Below are 26,263 nucleotides of genomic sequence, written 5' to 3'. Positions count from 1 at the left end.
TAAATATCGTAGAAAATTAGTTTTTATATAGTACATTTTATTTTTACCCCATTTCTTGAGGATACATAAATTGTTCAAAACAGCAAGCAGTACAAACCAGAATGCTTACAAACGAAATCTCTACTTAAAGGCCGAACTTTTTTACCGAGTGGTAAATCTCAGGTGAGGGCGGGGCTTAATTTCTATTATACACTGCAAGTCACAAGAAAACAGAATGAAAGCATAGATCTACGATAATTTTCATCATAAAACTTCTCTTCAAAATAAAAAAATATTCTGTTTATCAATTTTATCGGAAATTTTAAGTTCTGTAAATTTTACAAAAATGACAAGAGACATAGTGACCATACATGGATTTTTATTTAATTACAAAACATTTACAATACAAAGCTTATGTACGTGTCACTTTCATTCTCACAGTGAACAACAATACTACAACATCAGCACATGTACTGCAAATCGAAATCAATACAGATACTTTACCAATGATGTTAGATTGATATTGGATCCTATGTTTTTATTAACTTGACCATATAGAACTTCAAAACTTGCATCATAACACGTAATATTGTGTACAGACCGAATATCAACTATATATAAACATCACACAAGAATAAATGTTTTTGCAAATTCTAAATACAAGAACAATTTAAAACAGTGAGTCAGTTGATGTATAATTTGTATGTTCTTAAGGGAAAAGATAAATTAACTTTTCAAATTAGAATTTACCTATGCTGAAATATGTATATCACTCTAAAAATTAGTGATTTAACTGAAGATACCGAATATCCCAAATGAATAGCTTTATTATTGAAATGATGTTTAGAACAGTACACTGTATGGTCTAAATATTTCATAGATTTTACTTTTCTATTCAAATACATGTACTAGAGTGACAAAGGTTCTTTCCATTTAACATGTTTAAGGAAGGGTGACATGAAAGTTTTTAATCTAAAAAAGCTTCATAATGTAACTTCCTTATGCAATCTGCCACAGGGACCAAGCCCATTTTAACATTAATTTCAATGTTACCCCATAAATAAAGACTTTCTTTATTTATGGTTAAATTGAAATTAATGTTAAAATGGGCTTTGCCCCTGTGCAATCTGCATAAAATATTATAGCATTACTGGAAACAAGAAATTGCGAAGAGTTCATTTTCCTCCTCGTAGGGCCAACACTAAATGTAACACAGAGCCTCCTGTCACTTTGTAATCTTGTGCCGTTTTTTCATCATTCCTGAAAAGATGAGTTCAAATTTTAATGTACATTATAGTTCAATGTCTTTCTATACATAGAAATGAATAATAAAATCTCTTAGTCTCAAACCTGATAGGGCTGACAAAAATGTTTAGATAACCAAAGGATTACAAAACATACATGTTAAAATTCATACAGAAACAGGAATCCCATCTCACTTTGACATATCCATGCTATTTGAAATATAATGGATATTTGAGATGCAGTAAAACTTGTTTCATACGAACACGTATATACAGGTAGCAAAATATAAGATATAGCGAAGTTTTTTGAGTCCCGGGCAAAATTCTTAAATAATCTTTGCAAAATTTACTTTATAACGAATTCGAATATTACGAACAGATTTTGTGTCCCCTAGAGGTGAATAAATATGAAATTTAACACTTCTATAGCAAATTTCTTTACAGTTAACAAAGTTTTCACTACTTTTTAACATAATAGTTTGGATAAATTTATTTTCACATCATTTTTTTCAATTTACAATTTGATCATTAAATGAATCAGAAGAAAGCGTTTTCATTCTAAGCCTCAATTAACAAAAACTGCAGTCTGGTGAAAGAAAATATGCATATAGTGAATTTGCTATAGTTATTATTAAGAATTCATTATACAATTATAACGAATTACGGATATAACGAAGTAAATCCACTGGTCCCTAGAACTTTGCTATAACCGAGTTTTACTGTACATGTACCTAAATTTAACTGTTTATTATCAGTATCTGAATAAAAGAACATGGCTACATTTGTTGGACAAGAGCAAATGAATTATTTTTAATGGGTGACCAAAAGGAGTCTGAACCAACCTGGCCTTCTGAGAGTAAAACAAAATACAGTAAATTGTTTGTTTTAAAACAATGCAAATCCTTCTACAATAACTGTTATCTGCAGAATATGGTATTACTATATCATTATATCACTGGCAATAAGGAAGCACTGTATTTACTCTATTTATAACTTAGCAACTTAAACCCCAGTTTGGCATACTACTAGTCTATAAAAGCAAGTCACATTTATAAATTCATCTGCAATGACGCTCCGAGTCAATAGAGAACTACTATATTGTACTACGTGTATTTTGTATGGAAAATAAGGTAACAAGGCAGAATCTACAAATCATCTAGATTGCTTGACAAGCAGGTAGACTTACAGATATGTGCCATTTTTAATTGACTTGGACCAAATGAATTTACACAACACAAATCAATACCTGTACATACTGAACTTAAGATCATGTATATAATTTCCTAAGCACCATTGAATCAGACACTCACATTTGTTTACCACTGAAGATCAGTCTCTGTTGAGGTGGAGGTATACCTTCTTTTTCTTCAACTCTTTCTTTTATTCTCTCCACCTGATGCAAAACAGAAGGGTTATTTTCCAAGAAACATTAATTAAAGTACAGATACTCAACTTGCTCTTACCAATTCAAGATTATAAGTCACAATAATTTTGTACTTACTTTGTCTGTTGGTTCAATATCTATTTCAATCTGTAAGTCAAAGAACATGATTGTTAGTTAACAGGAATTTAAAAGAGCATTCTGTAAAATAAATAGTACATAATTAAAAGACTATGAATAACACTAGATGAACCTGTAGTTTACATCAAACGCATCAAAGATTTGTTTTTACCACATTTTTTAATTTTTATGACATTATAAATAAAGCCTTTTACTGAAGTCTGTAAAGTTAAAGAGTTTATAAATGTCATGTATGTAATTGTCAACTTTGAGCATCAATTAACCAGGATTTTTTTAAAACAAAGCTGAAGCTTGTTAAATAATATAAAACATTATTTTGTTTTCTATCTGTAGAATTGCTTTGTACTACTTAAGAGCTCTTTTTACAGTCTTTTAACAGCTGCATTGGCAGCATACTAACTTGGCATCATAGTCAAGTACAACTTGAAGTGGACATCATATATAGACACGATTTTAAACCTGTCAAATTCCACCATTAATTTGATATTGTAAGTAGAAACTTAATATACTGCCCCATATCTCTCATAGATTCTGTCAACATCTGACTTATCAGAACCATTCTTGACTATGCTCCAGTTTTATAGGACTGGCACCAAAAAAAAAGGTCTTGGACTGCTTAGATGGTACAGGTATACAACGACATGCAGATCGACTACTTTAAAATTGCCGGGTATGTGAAATGACTTTAGCAGATAGCACGTCCAAAATGATGGTGGATTTCAAGTAGCAGCAACTTACCAACTGCAGAAGAAATCAACATTTTCTTCTAATTTACAAGATTTTTCATGACCTCGTAGCCAAAGTACTGACTCAATATTCCATTTCAATACCAGATCACCAAGGAAAAAGCGTAGTAATCCAATCAGAGTGCTTAACAGCTAGCTAGTACCACCAATGTCTTGAAGAATTCAATTAAGCCAGCTACTGTAAAAGACTTGGACATCCAACCTACCATCTCATATAGACTGTAAAAGTATCGAACCTAAGTAACTGTTTTTATATGCCCTCGCTCATCCTAGATTTCGCAAAATTGTGACTCATGTGTTACAGTGAGCTACTTTCCAGTACTTGCATGTAAACTGATACAGAAGTGTTGCCATCTATACTTGCTAAGACTTGCTAAGGGCCATATTAATTAAATATAAACCTTAGTTTCTATATTGCGTATTAATTTTCATAAAAGTGATATCCTCGATTAGCTGCTCCATGCTCATGACAAACACATCCTAGACTTAGTCCGGATTTCCTCTTGTGTAGTAAAATCATGAATTCCGTTATAAGTAATACATATACATTTTTTTTAAAATAACATATTAATATATTTTACATAAGACAACTCTAAAATATTTTTGAATTATTTATAGCAATGGCTCATGTAGACTTAACGTTAGAGCTTACCTCCTTTCCAGTCAAAGTCTAAAAAATGAATAAGTACAAGATTATTCAACGAAATATTCAATACACGAACTGAAGATATAACATGATATATAATTTCCAAAAAGTCCAAGAAATAAAACATTACCTTCACTTTTATCAACATTTTTAAATTTTCTTGTCAGAGGAACTAGTAGATAGATTGTCTTGAGTATGAAATACAAAGCCCAGATTAAAGAATTTCGAGCCCGATCAAAATTCCTCAGTCGTATAATGAATTAGGGCTCACTCGGCTTGGCACCCCTTCTACCCAAGTTTATACAAGCGCCTTTAAAGATATCAAAGCTGATATACTTGACAACAGATAGATACTGAAAAAAGGGAAGAAAGAAATTCCGCTTAGCATTTAGCACCATATCAGTTATAGGAATTCCATATAAATGTACATTGTCAGTTGCCAATTGCTAAATGCTTACTACATGGTGATTAATTATACTGCTTTATGTTAACTGCTATTTATTCACTCAATTCTTACCGTGGTCTTCCTTCTTTGTATGTGTGAAAAAAGCTTTCCATATGATATATACGGGCTTTGAAGGTAGCAATATATATGTAATCATAGTAGAAAAAATTACGTAATTATAGTAATGTATTTTTCCCAGCAAATTCAATTTAATTTCAATTCAATTCAACATCATTGGTAAAGTTCAATTTTTTACATGCTCCAAAAATATTCTTTTTTACGCGTAATTTAAAGAAAAAATTCCTGCGAAAAAAAGTTGGGGGGGGGAGGGGAACAGCCACCCCCCCCCCCCCCCCGATGTTACGTGTCTGGTTTTGAGTCATGAGGTTGAACTTTGCACGGTCATTTTTCGCATCTTTCAAACTATTTTTTTTTTCAAATTACATTTTTAGAGCATGTAAAAAAATGAATTGTTGAATTGAATTGAAAGGAAGGTAACTAATAGTGAAAATGATGTTATATAAAGTTAAAGGTACGCTTTGCCCCCCCCCCTCCCCGGATTAGGATTTTCATAATTTTGAGAAGTTGCTATTTTGTTTTTTGGCTTGTCAAGATTTTTTTAATCTTGTTGTTTCTGCAAAGGTATTCTAAAAGCATGCATGCTACATATATAAATCTATAACTTGACACAAAATTCTAAATAAAAAATGTGTACTAGGGGGATGTGAGTTAGTTCAAATATAATATAAAACTCGTAAGCCAACTAGTCCTTTCACTTTATTGATATATTAGAAAATCGTTCATTATTGATATATTAAAAAGTAGTCCATTATTGATACAATTAAAAAAGCATATAAAACATCTATAGAATTCGAAATTACCGCCAGCCTCCAATCGTCACACAGGACAAAAATTTCTTTGAGATTTGGGAGGAGTTACAAATGTATATCGATTAACGAGTCCCCACTCCACTAAATGAATATGTTCCACGACTCTGTGGAAGATTTAACTTAAAATTGTGTTTTGAGATCTTGCTCATGTAAGGCTCACTTAACATGCACTTAGCATCGAGGTGGTATATTGTTTTCTCAAAACAGATATTTTTCCCAAAACATGTATAATTTGAATTTTGAAGGAGCTGCCATGCGCCCTCTTTTTTTGGCTTTTCAATATTTCGGGTAAGCCTACCCCTTTCAAAAACGATATTACATGTATCTGCCTGTTGAAGCCGGTGTCTTAAGAAAATAGAAAATTAATTAATGAGTGATATTCAAGTTTCAAGCGCTTACACTCGAGGGGGTTACCTTGTATACGTTGTATTTGGGGGCATAGCTACATGCAGCAAACCTTTAAAGGGTCAAATCGCAAAAATTTCGAACCACAGAAAATACACTTTTAAACAATTCAATTCAATTTCTTTATTAACCAATAAAGGGCCCTAAAGGGGCAACATGTAGACTGTACATACAACATCCAATGTACATAAAACATTCAATAAACATATACAAGAGGGAAAGAGTAGGATGATTGGAAGAGCTAGGACAGACATTAAACAAGATATGTCTCTCTTGTAGCGCTACTTTGAACAATGTACATCCATGGATCGGGAAGGAGGGGGGAGGGCCGGGGTCCGCCCATCCCCGGAAAATTCAATCTTACTAAATTCACACAATAAAGTTTTCGAAAATAGGCTATTGACCTACCTACCACCAGGCAGACAATATTTCCCTCTGAACCAACCCACCCACGCCCGCCCCCACAACCATGAGAAAAAGTTCTGGATCCGCGCATGATGTTCTGTCCGTTTAGATCAATATAGAGTTTTGTCCATCTTCGCTAGCCAAACCCTTGGCTAGCGAAGATGAGTTTTGTCTGGGACAATGCGGATGTGGCAATAAAGATGTAACTGTCTGGTTGATTGTACGAGCCAAATTTTGTTCAAATTTTTAAAATATAAATTCATTTATTGACAATTACCATGTCGGCATACAGTCATGAATGAATATGAGTTACATAAAACAAAACATTAAACATACAGCATGCACAAGTTAAACATTAACTATCAAATCTACAATGGACAAACCAATGGGTGAACAAAACTAGGCTTGTGTGAAGGCTATTATTGGCATTCATAAAATTGTATAAGTGTTCATTGTTGCATCTACATTGTTGACTTTCCTTTCTAGTGTTGAAAAAGTTTTTTAGAAAACAACATATCGTAATGTTTTTAGGATTGACAAGTTCCTGAATGGGATTGATATTTGTATATGTGTTCACATTAAATATATCATTATAATTCAATCTACATTGGTCATATTTTGAATAATACAATACAAAGTGTTTCTCATCTTCAATAAAGATGATTCTTCAAAATAAGACTTTTTTTAAAAAAATCACATCGGGCTTGGCAAACAATAAATACCAAATAACATATGGCGCAGACTTAACGAAAATATTTTCCTTTTTAAAATTAAGATTAATTCTCGTGTATTTTTTGTTTCGGTTTAACAGTTTGATGGCACAGTACATACAAGTTTGTGACGAAGAAGGGGAAGAACCGATAGAAATTCCTAGTGAGGATGAAGGTTCGCTGTTGCTCAGTACGCTTGCAGCTCAATTTCCGGGGGCATGTGGAATGAAATATAGAAACCCAAGCACTGGCAATTTCCGAGGAATTAGATTGTCAGACGGCATGTTGCACCCGCCTGATGGTGTTTGGGGAAATTTTGTTTATATAGTAGTTTTCCCAAAAGGTGTGTATGTGATAAATGTTTTGAATATCAAAAAATTGAAATAGGCCAGTTTGTTCCTTTTTAAGCACATTCATGACATTGCAGGTAACTGATAAACAGATATAGAATGGGTCATGGTTCATGAATTAGATGAATAATTTTGCTAGCATCTTTTCAAAGAGCAACTCCCTAGAATGATATGTAACTCAATCCTTAGGCCTATGACAATATTTAGCTTTTGTATATTGTAATGTACCACTATCATGATTTTTAGACAATATAAAACGCAAAGGAGAAGAGGCAGTGCCGGAAAATCCATTAGCTAAAAACAAATGTGTTGATAAACAAAGATGCAGTGACCTCATCGTTCTTGGTTTGCCATGGAAAAGTAATGAGGATGATCTGCGCCGATACTTCTCAACCTATGGTGAATTACTTCTCGTACAAGTAAGTCGTGCAGAATACTTAAAGGCTACGGATTCTTGTTTTGATGTCACATTTTTATAATTTTTCTCCATTGTAAGCCCAGGAAGTTTAAAGAAGACCTAAATTTAATGAGAGTTATTCCCCTTTTACTATATAGTTTTGGTGGTCCTTTTTATGAATTCTCTACGTTGACTCATCATGATTTAACTTTTGGACAAAATTAGTATTCTTTCAAAACTAACACAATGGCTGGTAAGTTGCATAGATTAAACAGAGAATTTGAACAAATGTACTTTCAAAATGGGGAAAAAATGGAAAAAGCTGTTGCTCTATTTACATACAGCAAAATCTTGTTGAACATAATACCTGTATTCAATACAGGTGATGTGATAAACAGATTATATTTACTCTTTAGGTGAAGAGAGATCCAAAGACGGGAGCATCAAAAGGATTTGGTTTTATTCGGTTTTTAGAGTACGATTCACAAGTAAAGGTTCTAGCTCAAAGACACATGATTGATGGCAGGTGGTGTGATGTAGCTATTCCAAATTCAAATGCAAGTACTCTTTATAATTGATGTACACATTTTATTAACATTACTCAAGTCTGAATGTATATAAGAATATAATTAAATATATAATAAGTTGAAGTTTCTAACCATTGTTTTTTAAATTAGTTTCATTTGTGACATTGCAGGAGGGTGCAGCAGAGATGGTGAGCAGGAAGGTTTTTGTAGCGAGGTGCACCGAAGACATCACAGCAGATGATCTCAAAAGTTACTTCAGCAAATATGGGGAGGTGTCGGATGTATTTATTCCCAAGCCTTTTCGAGCATTTGCCTTTGTCACCTTTGCAGATCACAGAATTGCCCGTTCCCTTTGTGGGGAAGATCACATCATAAAGGGTGCGAGTGTGCATGTCACCACTGCGGCGCCCAAGAATTCTGATAGAAATGATAACAGAGGAAGGTTTGACCATGGAGGAGGTGGGAGGGGAGGGGGACATGGGGGGTGGACCCAGCAAGGTAAACCAATTGCCACTGTGGGCACCGTTCCACCAGTCCCAGATCCTAACATGGCCAATAGTATTGGCATGAATTTGTTGAATTCAGCTGTTTTAGCGGCAGCACAAGCCATGTTACAAAGTCAAGGTCAACTCCCCGCACCTCAGCCTCAGACTGTTGGTCAAGGTCATGGGGACCCATTTGGTGTTCAGACAACCACAGCGAGGCAATCGCAGCAAACAGGTTTTTTTAGTAATCAAAATTCTGCAGGGTGGGGGACGACGGACACAAATACTTCTGCGGGGGCATACCCAAACTGGGGAGGTAACAACCATCAGAGTGGGTGGAGTTAGTGTGCAGAGGGAGTGGCGTGTGGATCAGAGAGTGCTGTTTTTACTATGCAGAGTGCTTAGAAAATTTGTGTTTATTAGTGGACTGAGATCGAAGAACAGTTTTAGAAATTTATCCTTATACCAAACTTAATTTTAAGAATTTTCTGTAATATTGCACCAAAGGTATGCTAGCTTTCTTTTTCTTTTGTTAGTCATTTCCTTCATAACAATATTTTTAGATGACAAATTTTTTTTCTTCAAATTTCGTTATACTTGATAGGTTGTTTCAGGGAGATAACTTGTTGCTATTTAATTCAGAGCAAGAAAATGTTTGGGAGAGCCTTTTTATATTAAAATTATGATAGAGTGGATGGCTTTAAGCCGCACAATAGATTTTAACTTGTACATATATGTATTAATCAATACATAAAATGTGTTGTAAAGCAAATTCATGTATTGTTTGGTTTTTCAAAACAAGTATTAGTGACTAGTTAATCCTATTATCGTATGTACAGTTTCCCAAAATTTCCACTCGTAGTTGTAATATAATATATATATATATATCAGTATATTGCTATTGTGAATGTAGTCGAGCAAGACCTTTTCAAAAGCTTTGTTTCATTAATTTTTCACCATCCATTTTTGTCCAAATAAGTCTTAAAGTAAGAGTTGGAGAGTTATCTCTGCCCCGCATCAGTTTTACCAGTATGTTTATTCGTTTGTAACTAAACTGAGAATTTTACTGCACATTGTAAGAGCAAGACAAGAGTAGGAGATGGACTGAATTTGTGAACTTAATGAGACTAAATCATGTTTTGAGTGGACTGGAAAAGACTGAATCATGAATGATATGGATTTAATCATGAATGATCTGGAATGGAATAATGAGTGATCTAGAATAGACTGAATTTTGAGTGATCTGGAACAGTCTGAATCTTGAGTGATCTGGAACAGTCTGAATCTTGAGTGATCTGGAACAGTCTGAATCTTGAGTGATCTGGAGCAGTCTGAATCTTGAGTGATCTGGAACAGTCTGAATCTTGAGTGATCTGGAGTAGAATGGATTCAGTGGAGTGTGGATGAACTGGCATGGACTCGGATGTTGTGTGATTTTGTTCTCATGTTGTACAGCGTTGAAAGAATTAAAAAGAGTGTGTATACATGGCGTGTAGATGAGTTGTGATTCTTACGGGTAGTTTTTTAATATGAAATTACATGCTTCCTTTTTATTTTCAGGGGTACATCTGGTTGAGGCACAATCATGTGCCACCAGAGAGAACTGCCAGACTTGTTTATCATGTGTATACAGTCATGATTTCCTCTTTCAATACAGATCCTGAATAACATCAAATCCATGGCCTTTCAGCAGGAAAAGCTTACAGCAGTCTATTGAAGCTTTTACAATTCTCATGTCTAAGTATTAGTATTCCCTGGCTGTAAACTTGCAGTACCAAATATTATTTTGATGCATATATTAGATTAAGGGGATGGAAAGGATAGCTCAAAGATACTTAGTTGAAATTTACATATACAAGTATGTTAAATATTATGAATACAATTAAATAAAACAAGTTTTAATCTGACAAACTATTGAAGCACATCATGATATTTTCTTACACAGGAAATTCATTTTTTTTTTAAATTTTTAATGAATTTCACATTTGTATAAAATAATTTGGAATAAAATATGACAATTTCACAAGTTTTATTCATAAAAAGAGTCCTATTTTGAATTTCGGTTATCTTGGTCACATTATTCGATCACTCTTAAAAGCCGTTTTACGTAAATCATTGTTGATATCTTTAGGATGTTATTTAAACTGTTTTCATTATTGACAGACTCATGGAATTCCATATACGACAGCCAACTGTCAGCTGCCAGCTGGTTACTGCTTACTGCCAACTGCTTACTGCCAAATGCTTTCTTTGCCTTTTTATTGGGTTAAGCGCATGTGCAGACATTTTTTTGAGGATGGAGAGATTGATAGCCTTTGTTTTATTTACACAAAAACACATATTAACAATTCGAGTACGTATGAAAACCCATCACGCACATAATTTTAAGTGCATTAATTCGTGTTCACCACTTTTGAAAGACATGAGAGATAGTGGAGTTCTTGATTTGTCTGATGCTATCCATATACATGTAGTATGTTTGAATAGGTTTCTGGTCACGTGATCAGATAATATAAATAGTAGGATCATGCAGTGGCGTGGCACTCTAAGCTCGCTCGCTAATTGTGATTTAATGTAAAATGGCAGATGATATGGAATGCAGTGATTCAGGGCTGACAAATGGTTGTTAATTTGTGTTTAATATGATTGTGTAAAATTAAAAAAAAACGCTATCAATCTATCAATTCCTCTATCCTCAAATAAATGTCTGCACGTGCACTTAACCCAATAAAGAGGTAAAAAAAAAAGCATTTGGCAATACGCAGTTGATAGTAAGCAGTTAGCAGCTGACAGTTGGCTGTCGTGTATAGAATTCCATACAGAATAGACCATTAAACAACCACATTATTTTTTATTTGTGTTAATAAGTAGAAAATTGTTTGCTTGAAATTGTTTAGATTTTCTCCCATTACAGTTTTTTTCCAAGGCTCGCGAGGATCCAGAAAATTTTTCCGGTGGGGAGGGGGGGGGGGGTCCGACGGTTATTTGAGTTTGCCAGGGGGGTCCGAGGCATACTTTTATAATTTAATTTTTTTAATTTTACAGGGGGGGGGGTGTCCGGACCCCCTACCCCCCCCCCTCTAGATCCGCGCATGCTAGATATTGTGAAACAGTCTTTTACTACTTCTGTTGTTTCGTTAATAATCGTAGGTATCAATTTTCGCGAATCACATATCTAGGATACGTAAATTCGTGGTCAGTGGTATTATGTGTACAATATGCTGCTTCGTAGTTGAACGAATTATAAGAAAATTTGTGTTCAACGAATAACATTCAGGAAAACACAATTTAATCATCATTTTTGTTGTTGTTGTTGTTGTTGTTGTTGTTGTTTTCAGTGACCAAATAGCCATGGACTCACTAGTAATTAGAAACTGTTAATGAGTAAAAAGAAGTATTAATAATGGACACTCACAGGTAAAGCTGAATATAATGACTTAACAAACCAAATTTGCAACCCCGCCTCCCAGTTGATAGATTGGTCAAAACTCTTAATTTTTCGACTATTTGTGTTTTTGTACACAGACATGGTGGTTTGATATTGAAGTAATAAAATTTAGTGATAGCTTGTGTTCTTTTGAAGATTCCTTGACGTTATTGATTAAACAGAATTTTAAAAAATTCTCATTTCTTGTGCTTGGGCAATCAACATAATGTAATGTAACAAATCCAGTTTTTAATATGAATAATAAATACATTATGTATATATTTACATCGTGTACTCTTTAGTAGCATTTACATAACATTTTCCTTAAATTAAAATATACACACACGTGTGTTCTTAAAATAGTAAATGATTTCAATTATATTTTAAAATCATAGTTGACATTTTCTAACATTCAAACTATAGGTAAAAGGTAAATTTCATAACATTCAATTGGGAAAGATGAACAATGTCATGTGTATTTGAATATATTTTCATTAGTTTATTTTTTTAACTCGCAAAAAAGAAAGAGGATTTTTTCCCCCACATCAACCCTAAAATTTCGGGGAGTTTCTACCGGGTAAATATGCATGCCAATTTACATGAATATATTGAAAAGGAGGGAAAAAAATTCATCTTGGAAAATCCAAAAATTGAGGTCATTCATAAAAAAAACCTTAAAAACATGCATTGAGCAATTTCTGTTAATGAAGTGACGGCTTGTCCTCGGGGCCTGTGATTTATCATGTCATGTATGATTAAGGATTCATGAATGCTCCTCGAATCAGGCTGTGGTTCGCTCAGGTCCTGCACTGTTTATATGCACGCGGTACCGATTTTAAGACAATTTTTAAGAGATCTGCGCCTTTAATTCATGCTAAGATGAAAAGGATAGGCATTGTTTTCTAAATGTAGTAAATGATGAAAACTGATGGATGCTTTAAAACTGAAACAAACTGACTTTTGCATTGTTGATAAGGCTAGGGGGGATGCAAATATCACTGATGCTTTTCTAAAAACTTGATTCTAGAGCGTACGCACCTAAATATGTAATAATGTTAAGGACAATCGGACAATTGCAAATTCAATTAAAAATTCTTTGGTGTTCATGCAGTAATGAAGGTATTTTTGCATTGATGAACAATACATAACCCGAGTCATAGCCCGTATGGATTAAATACAAAAGAAAATATTTAGTGTTTTCGTTCACATCCCTATGAATCATGAATCATAAATCCATAAACGAACATCCCGAACATCCCATGGGCCAAATCTCTCACCTGAGCAACAGTTATTTGTATCATTATATTTCAGTATTTAAATTTAGAATCTTCACTTTAGGAACAATCTTACGCGTAAATATTGGCATTTTGGGGTGCAGAGGTTCTTTGAAATAAGATTTTTTTATGACACACAGCATATTTTAACTGTTTCGCGATCATCTCTCTTTTAAAAATGGTTTGGCCCTTAATTTTAACAATTGCGAATTCTTTTCTCATAAGGATGCTCTGTAACAAGTTTGATTTAATTTGGGCCAGTGGGTTTAGAGAAGAAGTAAAAATGTAAAAAGTTTACAGACAAACTGACAGACGGACGGACGACGGACAAGAGGTAATAAAAAAGCTTATTTGAACCTTCGGTTCAGTTGAGCTATAATAAACTTTAGGTAAAAACAAATGTAAAAACTGGGCTGCAGAGATCAAGAACATGTTAACAAGTATTGGGCTAATGAACTTATAGGAAAACCAATTTTTTGAAAAGCCAGAAATTATTTTAACAATCGCTAAGCAACGTATTTCTGATAATTTTAAACAGTCTCTACTAGCTGACATACATGTAAATGCCTCTTCCAAATGTACAATCTATAGATATTTAGTTGATCATTGTACCTTGCAGTCATATCTAACAAAAAGAATTCCTTTACAATACAAGAAACTTATATGTAAATTAAGATTATCATCTCATTGTTTTACCATCGAAACTGGCAGATATAACAATGTTCCATTACAAAGACGTTTATGTCCTCTACATGTATGTACTTTAGATATAGAAGGTAAATATCATTTTATATTGAAATGTCCCTATTACTGTAATTCCTTAAGAATTTTATTATATTAAACCCTCTGCCTTTAAATTAATTCTATTATTGTCAACGCAAAATGTAAAGGATTTGTGCAATATAGGTAAATATATTAAGAATGCTTTTGTAATCAGAAAACTTCATGTATAAACTTGCTTTTTTTCAAGTGACCAGTTTATGTATTGTAACATTTGTATATTAATTGTATATGTCTATGAGCTGTACAGCTGTTGACCAATAAACAATACAATATATAATGATTAAAGGTAGATTAATTATCATTATTGTCGATCCGAACGTTACACAGAAGTAATAGTCATTTCTCCATATATGTAAAGGTTATCATGGTAACTTCCTTCAACTACCCGGTAGTTTTAGGTCAGTCCCTGGATGTTTGTTCTCGCAGTGTGGCTTTATCAATCAAGAAATAATCCACAAATGGACGACACAAAATGTAAAAAAAAAAATGACGCCAATAAAAGATGTAGAACTTATTGTCTGGGCTACTTGAACTAAAGACAACATTTGCTTTGCTTGTCATTGCATTTTAACGCAATTTTAAAATTCAAAGGGAATGCGTGTACCTCTAAGTTGTTTAAGTCTTCGAGTAGATTTCTTGCTTGTCAGCTTATAACTGTATGAAATACAATCATTTTTCCTTGGAAAAAGAGGGAAACAATACCTAGTGGATGTAAATGAACGAGCATAACAATAAAAAACATACCGTGAGTTCATTAGGGTATAAGGAAGTGAGCTTTGCAGAAAAATACACAACCTCTCCCCCAAAACCCTATATAGTTTATGTAAGTATCATAGTAATGTTGTAATGTAAAAGTATCATTTAAAGTTGGACCGGGTTAAAAAAAAATGAATAACCAGTGCGAATAAATTCCTGCAATAAATGTATGAGATAAAAAGTACAATTGTTCTGACAGAAAAAGACATTTTTAGACAAATAAGATCTAGAGAGGCAAAGAAATGATATACAGGTATCAGTGTCACGGTGGTTTTCGATAATTAAGTTTTCACTGTTTTTCTCTGACAGACCTTGTCAAATAAAAAGAAACTTTTTAAAAACTTTTGTTTTAAAAACATTTCACACGTCACTTTGCGGTGTTCAATTTGATAAATGACAAAACTTTTGCATCTGCACAATCTCTAGATCTTTGCCTCTCCCTCGTGTACCTTTAGAGTATGAAGTCTATTTGATAAATGATTGTTTAAATGACATAATAAAAACGTATGTGAATATTGCGAAACACTACTTTTGGCTCACCTGGAGCTAATTTGTCGTCGTTGTAAATTTTTCATATTTTCTTCTCCGAAACAAGTGGTCAATATCAAGTGAATTTGGCACAAAGCATCCTTTGAATGAAAGATAAATGGGGAATATTCTCTTAAAAAACCAAATACATATAGTCTGTAATAGATGTATATAAAAATTCACATAGAATCTTCTTGGTATACATGCGATTTAAGTTCTCTGAAATAACGAACTTCATGGGTCAAAAAGGGTCATATTGGAGATTAAAATTCATTTATAAAATAAATGACAATAATTCCAGGAAGAACAAAACCGCTGTTACATGTATTTGTTTTATGGCTATAAAGTCAATTTTTCGACTTCTTGACAAGAATCCACTGAACCAATTTTACAAAAAAGTTGGCACGAATCATCTTTGGGTAAAGGGCCTATTGGTCAAACACTCTTTCAAGGAGAAATGATGATAAGGAAATATTGACAACAGGATGGAGTCTTTTTCTCAAAATAGCCAAAACTCCCTAAAAACCTGTAATATCTAAATCCAAGGGAATTACAAAGGGATCAAATGGATTCAAAGTTCAGAATAATAATACATTCTAGGGGAAAAAAACCTAGAGGTTAGAACTGTTTAACGTATTGTGGGAGCAAGCTTATGTATATGGAGTTTTAAGCTTGCTTTTTCCTTTTCCCCTTGGGGTCAAAGGAGTTCTCAACTAGGGAAAGGCACAATTTAACGAATCTAACAACAAATGATTTGTTCTGTAGAAAACTGGGACAACGATTTTTGAAATGATATTTACAAGTATTAGTATATGTACAGAGTATGATAGACATTGTTAAAGTAAAGTTTTTAAGTATTAAAAAGTATGGGAAAATACTTGTGCATTTATACCACTGTTTTTCTTTAATTTAAAGCTACTTTTTAAAGGCCATCGTTGCTCAGGTTAGCAATGTGGCCCACGTTCAACGTTGAGTGTGCACGCTCGAATTTAAAGATTAAGATGGCCAAACCCTTGACTATTCACCCCCCCCCCCCCACCCCGACCCACTCCCCTGGGATATGGCCGGCATGGAAGTTTCTTTCTGTTCTTGAATGTCATGCATGTCTGCTTACAAATCTGTTTTAGATTTATATGTAAATGTAACGTGAAAGGAATACATGATGGTATGAATCATGTTTTGTTTTGAACATATTTTTTTGATTAAACAAAAGGATTAGAAACGAGTTCTAACAACTTACAAGTTCCTCTCCTTAAATATAACAATAGTTGTCATGCATATGAATTTAGAACAAAAGAAAATATAATATAGATAAACATGAAATATTGATGAAATATTATTTAAATCTCAAGGATTCGTCCATTAACTTTTGTACAGAAGCGAAAATGCTTTTGTTGATATGTAAAGGTAGGTTGTTGTTGCCATATAAAAGTAAATTAGTATCAATGTTGACTAAATCTAACATAAACAATTGATCAAACATGTTGTTTCTCGCTCTAGTGTATTTTTTACAAGAAAAAAAAATGATACACATCTTCTGTTTGACCACATGAACACAACGGATTATTTAAATTATTACGTTTACAAAGATCATAGTTTAATACACAGTTATGTCTCAGCTTTGTATGAATAATGTTGGTACAGCGTTTACCAATGAAAATAAAAAGGGGGTTTCGTAACAATAGGCATATGTTTGAATTTGAACATAGTTTTCATCTTAGCGATGTATCGTCTAGTTTGTAAAATTTCCCACCCTGTTTCTAAGTAAAGCGCTTCCCTTGGTACAAAAATTGGCAACCCAGTGACAATTCGTGCAGCACACAATCACCCCCGCGAATGTGTTCGGAATGTTTTCTTTATCGTTGCTTAGTATATAATAAATCCAGAGTTGCTCGAATAAAAGTTCACGAGACTTCACCGAGATTTGTTCAGTTCCTGTGAAATTTCGAGCGGAAGTATAAGTGTTCGGATAATATTCTCAAAATACGTAGGTACTTGTCGATTTTCATATCATATTCTACTTTGATTTATGTTAAAACATCAACATCTTTTAAGATGCATGTCTTATTTCACCATCTAGCGGTTTTTTTTAATTAAACGATGATATTCAGAACAGAGTTATCGTTCGTGTTCAACCACGTGTAGAGTAGTTGACAATATAAACATTGGGTTGCTTAATAAAATCATAGCCATGTTTGATGCTTGTGGTGTGCTATACCATGTTTTAAAAAAAATAATGGTGAATGTTTTGCATTAAAACTTAGTGTATCGAGCCATTTTCAAGGAACATTCTGCATAAAATAGTACAGTCTGTTTCACTATTGATGTTTTTACTAGGTCAGGCGCGGATCGAAAATTAATTCTCAGAGGGGATCTCTACTACGCATGTTAATTGTCGCAGCAGCAGAAAAAAAACCTATTTTTTGTATTGTCACATTTATTTCTAGAAAACATTTTATCCACCAATTAATGAAGATAAAGTTTAAAATCAATAAACCTCTAGAATTTATATTTGGCTACAAGTGCCTAGATTCTCTAAAATAGACTATAAACACGAGGCACGACTTTTACTGCGAAACTGAAAGGGTCAAATAAAACAACGTGGTTTAAAATTTAAATGACAATAACATTCGCAGGGGTGACAATTGAACCTTTTCAAGTTTGTCTGCATCATGCACAGAACAGCCATCCCACACAATTGAAGCATATTCAAGGGTGGGTCTAATGAATGAAATGAAATATATAATTTAGAAAGATGTTTCTACCCATTTTATACTTAAGTTTTTTTAAAAGTCCTGAATCATGTCTGTTAGCATGGCTATTGAATTAAATTACATGAGACACCTGCACATTCCGGCCATAGGTTTCAAATTCCTGTTTTTTAGGCACCAATACAACATTTACTTGCTTTTTTATCTTGTCTGTATAATTATTTATGAACACAAAAATCACCACTGGTGGTATAAATTATTTGACGAGGAGTGGAAGATCAAAAGTGTTGTGACCGAAGACAAAGATCTACTTTGCATGCATTGATCCTTTTTGATTCAGATGAATAAACTATGTCATGAGTATACGAATTATTATGTTTCTTCTTTCAAAGGTTAAATGTCATTTTTTTTTTTTTTTTTGCTGGAAATCGGGCCAATTGGCAGCTGGCGTAACCAAGTTTATGGATTTCTTGAATAAATTAAAATTCATAGGAATTTAGTAAATGTCAAAGATGCGTGAAGAAATAGCCCGGAATGATTGTTTTCTGTATATTATACATCACTTCGGCGCTAAAATCATTCATTTTGTCTATTTTCTAAAGCACGTACAGCCATACAGAAAAAAAAACAACTTTCATTTCATCCAGATATAAGACACCTCTCTTTCTAACGTTATGAAAAGAAAGCTTAAAAATAAGCTGCATGAAGAAAGGTGCATGAACTTCAAACATATCCACACAATATTTATTATTCATAAGGTGTCACATTTACATCGTTATTTGAACATGTCACGTTCTCATCGTTGAACAGTACACACTATCAAAAAATATCTTGGTTACAAAAAATGATTTTAAAAAACTTGCAAGTTTACAGTTGTTTTCATTGCTTTTGTACCAGACAGGCATTTAGAGTAAAACTGTCGATTTAATTAGATTGTTTTTCTGCTTTCTCTGCATATGAATGTGATGTTTGCCATGACTGTTTTTCTTTTTTAAACTTTTTTTTAATGGTTGTGTGATGATACTTTTGGTGGTTCCCATATATAGAAATAAATTCAAACACAGATTGATAGTATTTCCTTAGAACAAAGTAAATACATTCAAAATTGTACTCTTGATTGGAAATCAAGTAGTGGAAATGAAGACTCAGCACGGGGAATTTAATTACTAGTATTAGCATGTACATTTACATATACACAAGGTAACATGCAGTTTCCAGGATTTGTGAATGGTGGTACGGTTTTATCTATTACAATGGAGATTGTGCAGCATAACTATTACTTATTTATGCCTTGTTTAACACAAAACTCATGTGTCTGGGTGAATTTTTGGTATGATGAATCGTTAGAAAAGGTTAGGCGAAACAAAAATAATTCATGAATAAATACAAGTTAAATTTTCCCGTGTCAAAACGAAAACATACTAACAATGCAAATGTAATATATTGAAATGAAGTATTATTTATCATTTATTAGTCAAAGTAATTAAAATATTCAAGAAATATACAGTCGTGATCGGTGCGAAATTCGGTGAAAGAGTTTGCACCAACGGTGATACACTAGATCACACGGGCAGCGTACCAATATCCGAATATGGAACGCATCAACTGCCGTATGTAGAAAATCTTCATAAAATGATGTAATGTTAAAGTCTCATCATATTATGAAGATTATCTACATAAGGCAGTTAATGCGTTCCATATCCGAACGTGTAGATGCTGTCCCGACAAGATCCCGTTAAATTCCGATTGGATTCAGAAACTTGACACAGTCAATATCTAATACCCTTGCTCGTTATATAAAAAGACGGTGGTAACTAAACTATTTTCTGAGCGAAAATTTCTCCGTCCGGGATGACTTTTTGTTGCAGGTTTAATAATTATAATTCATTTTTTACGTGTATGCGTAAGTAGCGGCCTTCAGATGGGCAAACAAATTGAAAATTGGGTCAACATCAAAGTTTAACTAATTTATGCGTCATGATAAATGCAGTTTACCTGGTATCAATTCAACAGCCTTGAAAAACATAAAAAATGATTTCGTTTATTGTTGTAAACTCTGCCTTAGACAGTCACGTGACCTGCATAATCAAACGCACTGGTTTTTCTGTACATTTTGAAATAAACCATTGTTTATTATGAATACAACGTATGATATTTATAATATGTACAATAATAATAATAATACATGATCAAACAGGGATTTGGAAACCAGTAAACACTTATATTAATCAGTTTCCTTAGATATAATTCACTGATGTGCCCAGATTGGAATGTCTTTGTAAGCACGTCTAAAGGCTGAACTAACAGTTTGTTTAAAAGTGCGTTATGGAAGAAAAAAGATGCAAGATTAGAAAATTAACTGTAATTTTGATTAAGTAAATTAATATGATATAGAATATATTAGTAATAAGGATAAGAAATCACCGTTTGAGTATTACGAGGCTGTCAAATACTTTCGGGGCGATCAAATCCAATAATTTAAAAAGCCCGAAGGGCTTAATGGTAGATTTGATCACCCCGACCGAATTTGATATCCTCATAATATTCAAAGAATGATATCTTATTCCTTATATCTAAATAATTTTCAGCAATTGTACGATTAAATATTAAAAATGTAAGTGTGGAATCTAATTGAAATACATATGTACATAGATTCATTTTTTATAAGTTGTGGCATCAGTGTAGATACAGTTTACCATGCCTGTGCGGATATACATTACCCCCTTTTCTCTCTCTCTCTCTCTCTCTATCTCTCTCTCTCTCTCTCTGTGCAAGAGACAGTGCATGTTTATATCCCGGCGTTCGACTTGGATAATTTCTTGAGAATGACACACCTTGACCAAATATATCACCACCGAAAAATAAAAAGACATTATCCTGTAATATATAACAGTATCAAGACTTAATACTGCTTAAAGTTCAGTTTCATTACATATGTCATGACTTTTCAAAATGATATATGTCTATCGGTAGAAAAAAAATCTCATCAGGTCTTCCACAAGTTTAATTTAATTTCTATCATTTACTTTGACCTTTTAAATGTTAAAACGGAATACCTTAATTGAATATAATTTAGTATTTTCAGAGTAATAGTCAGTTTATCTTTTATTGTGTTACAGTATATAAATTTCTAATACCTGCACTATCAGCAACACTTTAATGGGAATGCACTTTGTTTACAACCTACACCGTGGTAAATAGCCTCTTCTGGCTTGTGTATTTTCAAAAAATTGTCTTCTAATCTAGAGCCTCGAGCCAAAAAAAAAAAGCAAAAAAAAAAGCAAAACCAAAAAACCAAAAAACCAGTAATTGTCATTCAATTAAATTTATCTTACTTTCATTTCTTATCCATTCAGGACGTCAACGTTTTAGCGCTTTTTGGGAAAAATTGTCAAGTTATAAAATGCAATGTCAAATATATACAAGTAGTACAATGATCTCCAGTAGCCCAAACGGAAGGGAAAATACTTCTTTGCATCTATCTGCATTATTTAATAATCACTGTCTATTTTTATGCGTTTCTATATAGGCCTATATATTTTGATAGTTTTCCAATATAATCATTTCGATGATAAATAAACAACTTCTCAGGGGATTTTTGTGGCCAAAAACAATGCATAGGATTAGCATCTGAATGAATAATTTTCTAAAATTTGAATTTTATGACGTCACATACTACTTGCATTAATTTAATTAAGCGCTGTCCCATCATACACACTAATTAACAGCATACGTAATTTGTCACTTCGGGCAAATGCAATGTTTTATGGAATATACCAGTCGTTTTATGAAAATGCCACGCCTATCAAACTTATTTGCGAAATTATTTAGCATTATGATTATTCAGAGGGCCTTTTTTGAAAAATTCTCTAATAAATACCAACTGGTCAGGACAAATAAAATCAGAATAAGGAACAAGAAGGTAAGAGAGACATCCTTAATATTAACAACATTTTGTTAACAAAATTAATTCTTGATACTACACATCGCTTGCGTTTTATTTTTGATAAACATAAAATACATGTCTACATTGTTTAAAGGTTTTATAAACCTGACGATTTCTGCCCGCAGTTTATTTTCCAAATATACTCAACTCATTAAAAAAAAGATACCCAGATATAAGGCAATTTTGAATCTGATTTATATTAACATAAACTCATAATCAAATGCTTTGTGATGAAATTTCAATATTTTTTTCTTTTATGTATCATTTCAAGAGGGTGTAAATACTGAAAGTGCAACTTGGCGCCATAGTAACATTTTGTTAAATCATTTTATTTAGTAGATTACCAAAATGTTTAACTCCGGATAGTTACTTGTTTAAGAACTACGAAATCTATGGTTCTGTGGATTAATCAAATTGAATATTCGTTGGCATCAATAATCGCGGACTCAGTCCTTTACAGTTTTAAGATTATTGGTCTTTACAAAAGTAAAGTAAAGGCGTATGACAATTAACTGGTCATAAAAAAAATTTGATTCCCAGTTATCTGCATCATCGTACATTGTTGCAACCCACTGTCCGGAGTAGTAGGCAATCTTACTCCAGGTGGTAGAATGTTGTTCATAATGGCCGGGGTTAGTGACGACGGAATATGTAAATCCGTAGACAATTGTACGCTCGATAAAAAATGTTTGTCTTTGGCGAGCGAGCATTTGATTACAGTTAGGGCCTGAAGTGATTGGCAAACGATTTATATGTTAATTACCTAAAAATCCCCGTGTGAACATAAAACAAACAATATATAATATACACATCTTTGAACCACATTTTAAAATATGATTCGAGTTTTGTTAATTAATTATAATGGTATAGCATGGGTTTTTTTTCTGTCCATGAACTGTAGTTTAAACGCTCACGGTTAAATGGAGTGTGTGATTTGCATTCAAACTACAAGAAACTACAAATGTGTACGATCACTTGATTTTTTTTCTTTTGATAGATGATAGACACCTATTTATATGCTGTGTGGCTTGGGCTCATTGGGCTGTCGTCTGCCCTTCTGGAGCCAACTCCCTTTCCCGCCGAATTACAAGAATGCTACGAATACCGTGCTTACAATATGACACCATCATTTAAGGCTGCTATGCACATCCAAAACATCTGCTTTAGGAATTATCAATACAACCAATTCGCCGCCGGTAAAGTTTGGTCCGGTCCCAATATCACACAAGAAGGTGTTAACTACATAGAAAGCCTATTTCGCCAGATCCTCTTGGAAGCAAAACATGTAGAGAAATATAATAAACATGGCGGAAGACAGAAGCGACAAGCGTTTCCGGGAAGATTCAGACGCGAAGTACGGAGTCCTGGAGCTTTCCAGCCATACGCAAATTGCATACAGCGACTTCAAAGCGAGGTAAGTGTAAATGCGTGTTCGACTTTTACTAGTAAGTATTTCTAAATTGTTCCATACAGTTGCGAATTTCAACATAGCGTTGCCAAATAAAATTAAAGTTCTGAAGTACTGAAAGCCGGCCTTTATGATGTGTCATTATGCAAATCGTGTAGCAAAGACTGGCAATCTCTCTCTCTCTCTCTCTCTCTCTCTCTCTCTCTCTCTCTCTCTCTCTCTCTCTCTCTCTCTCTGTAATGCTTTGAATGTCGACAGAACGTCTGAGAGCTACTAAATTTGTAAGCAGCTATTAACAAAAATATGCCATATATAGAAACACTGAGAATTTGCATGCCTACAGCTCCTGGACTAATACGTTTTTTTTTTCAGTCGGTAGAGCCTGCCACTGCTGGACGCAATACCTATCAAACTATGGCCGTTTTCCACACTGGAGAAACGCTGCGATATGCTCATGGCGGACCCGCTTTTGCTCCATGGCACAGAATTTACTTGCTGTTGTAAGTATAAAAACAAACCAATTCTTACACTCTCAATGTATCAAGCTTTTCAATTCCAATTACTGACTATAACTTTAAAGTATGTGAATTCAATTCATATTTAACAAAAATTACATATTTGGTTTTGTGGAGAATCAAAAGAAAAATAACAATTTTAGATAAGTTACGATTATATGATATACTTTTTCATATCGAGTCAAATTATTTTTCAAAAAGCCCTTTCACTGTCTTCTCATTGGTGTTAGGTTGGAGACAGCGTGTAGAGCCCCCATTCCTTACTGGGATTCTGGTCTTGACCACGATATGACGGACCCGACTATGTCCATTCTTTGGAGTAATCAGTTCTTCGGTAATGGAGACGGAGAGGTGATGAATGGTCCTTTTAGAGACATGCGAACGATTCTTGGAACTCCAGTTATCAGAAACTACGGAACAGGTCAGTATTTGATCCAGAAAGCCTTTAAGTAATGCGATAATTGCAGGTCTCTGCATTTATTTTATTCTTCCAAAAAGACAGACAATCAGTTTTCTCCAAGTATCAGCGGGAAATTCAATAAAAATAAGCTCGCCAAGTCCTTTTCACAATCTCTGCTAACATCGAATAACGAGGTCTTTGTTTATTGTAGGTGACAGTGCCTTGTTTACCAAAGAAGGTCTGCGAGCTGTTTTAAGTCAAAGAAACTATGCAGACATTGCCGAACCTTTGTTTGGAGATGCTTTCATGAATAGCTTAGAAGGACATCACAACGGTCCCCATGTCTGGGTCGGAGGTCATATTTCGGCCTTGAACTCTGCTCCATGGGACCCAGTGTTTTACATGCACCATGCTTACGTCGACGCGGTGTGGGAACGTTTCCGGGAGCAGCAGGTAACAAACGGCATTGACCCTGAAACAGACTACCCAAGAACCCCCCCTCCACCGGAGGGACACGCTGCTAACGACAGGATTGATTTCCGACCTTATATCAACCCAATTACAAATATTTTTGCAATGAGAAATCTCATTGCAAATCTCGTCAGGTATGAGCCTTTCCCGACATGTGAAAACACTTGCAACAGTAGTCCGCATTTATCCTGCGACAGGGCTAGACGGATTTGTGTATCAAGAGAACGACCCGTTGCACAAGGGAACATTGTATCAGCATCGTCTTCCTCTTCATCGGTTGCTATGGGAGCATCTCGGGGGTCTGCATTTAGGGTGGAGTCCCGTTCACAAGCTAGGGCTGAAGCAAGCGGACCTCTCCCCGTCGGTCAAAAATTCCGCAGCTCCCCCGTGCAAGACCCACGTAATGGAGCCGACACTATTGGAACAGGACCCGCAGCTGCTCAAATTCGGCAAGCCAGCGTCCAAGTTAGAGCGAGTGCAACTAGCCAATCACAATCATCGACTCAAACCAGAGTTCGACGAGACGTGTTCCAGAACACCACAGCCCATGGTAGCCACCAATCCGTGTCTTCCCTTGAGAGATCATTTACAAATACTTTTGTTTTGGACGGTGTCGTGGATTTGAAACGATGGGTCTACGTACCAGTGCGTATTGTATATACTAGGTCTCCAAATGTCCAAGGAGTAGACCCAACATTACTTGGAAATGCTGAACTCGCAAACGACGTTTGCCAAACAGCACATTCTGGTGCTTCAAAAGTGTTTGTAGCTTCTAACGGTCTGAATTATTACGGAAACTACAAAGAGTTTGCCATCATAGACGAGAGACAACCAGTGTCTATCACTACGACAGCAGTCGGGATCAAGAATCCAGAATTCGGGGAAGGAGAAGTGTTGTTCACTTCGTACGATTCTTGTGGTCGGCCATGCCGCCCTCTGTGTCTGACGTCAGTCAACGGTCAACAGAAATACAAGGCTTGCTCTGGAGCCTTCAAGATCTCCTCTGCTGCTCCCACAATGTACAGAAATTCGTACAAAGAAGCCATTGCAGCAAACCTGTTAGAAGAGCTTAATATGGTAGATTCAGGTTCCGATGCATCATCTCCTCCTGTGACCTTTGTGTGTGGAAATAGTAACACTTGGCCTTGGAGCTATTAAACTTTGTATGCAATTTTATTAATGTATTTAAATGGTGTATGTTAAGAGTTTTGTTGAAATAAAGATATTTTTGATACTGATTACATGTATGTTATATTTTTGATTTAGATTTGCATGAATCATCAAAGAAAACAT

General features: G+C 34.3%; 3 protein-coding genes across 3 annotated transcripts; 2 read left to right on the top strand and 1 right to left on the bottom strand.

Annotated features, from left to right (window-relative positions):
* Positions 1–341: 341 nt before the first annotated feature.
* Positions 342–4,377, bottom strand: LOC128189718 (NEDD8). Its single transcript, XM_052861453.1, has 5 exons — positions 4,268–4,377; positions 4,144–4,161; positions 2,725–2,754; positions 2,534–2,616; positions 342–1,239 (listed from the first exon to the last, which is right to left on the bottom strand). The coding sequence occupies exons 1-5, from the start codon at positions 4,283–4,285 to the stop codon at positions 1,155–1,157; spliced, it is 234 nt and encodes a 77-aa protein (XP_052717413.1). The 5' UTR covers positions 4,286–4,377; the 3' UTR covers positions 342–1,154.
* A 2,616-nt stretch (positions 4,378–6,993) lies between these two features.
* On the top strand, positions 6,994–10,240 carry LOC128189376 (TAR DNA-binding protein 43-like). The gene is made up of 4 exons (XM_052860962.1): positions 6,994–7,335; positions 7,589–7,761; positions 8,156–8,296; positions 8,437–10,240. The coding sequence occupies exons 1-4, from the start codon at positions 7,098–7,100 to the stop codon at positions 9,094–9,096; spliced, it is 1,212 nt and encodes a 403-aa protein (XP_052716922.1). The 5' UTR covers positions 6,994–7,097; the 3' UTR covers positions 9,097–10,240.
* Positions 10,241–21,984: 11,744 nt separating this feature from the next.
* On the top strand, positions 21,985–26,203 carry LOC128189306 (tyrosinase-like protein 1). The gene is made up of 5 exons (XM_052860861.1): positions 21,985–22,152; positions 23,174–23,590; positions 23,957–24,084; positions 24,330–24,520; positions 24,711–26,203. The coding sequence occupies exons 1-5, from the start codon at positions 21,985–21,987 to the stop codon at positions 26,126–26,128; spliced, it is 2,322 nt and encodes a 773-aa protein (XP_052716821.1). The 3' UTR covers positions 26,129–26,203.
* Positions 26,204–26,263: the final 60 nt, after the last annotated feature.

The sequence above is a fragment of the Crassostrea angulata genome, chromosome 6 (assembly GCF_025612915.1).
Source record: "Crassostrea angulata isolate pt1a10 chromosome 6, ASM2561291v2, whole genome shotgun sequence".
In the NCBI taxonomy this organism is placed as follows: domain Eukaryota; kingdom Metazoa; phylum Mollusca; class Bivalvia; order Ostreida; family Ostreidae; genus Magallana; species Magallana angulata.
The sequence above is the reverse complement of the archived record's forward strand: the minus strand, read 5'-3'. Positions and strand labels throughout refer to the sequence as shown.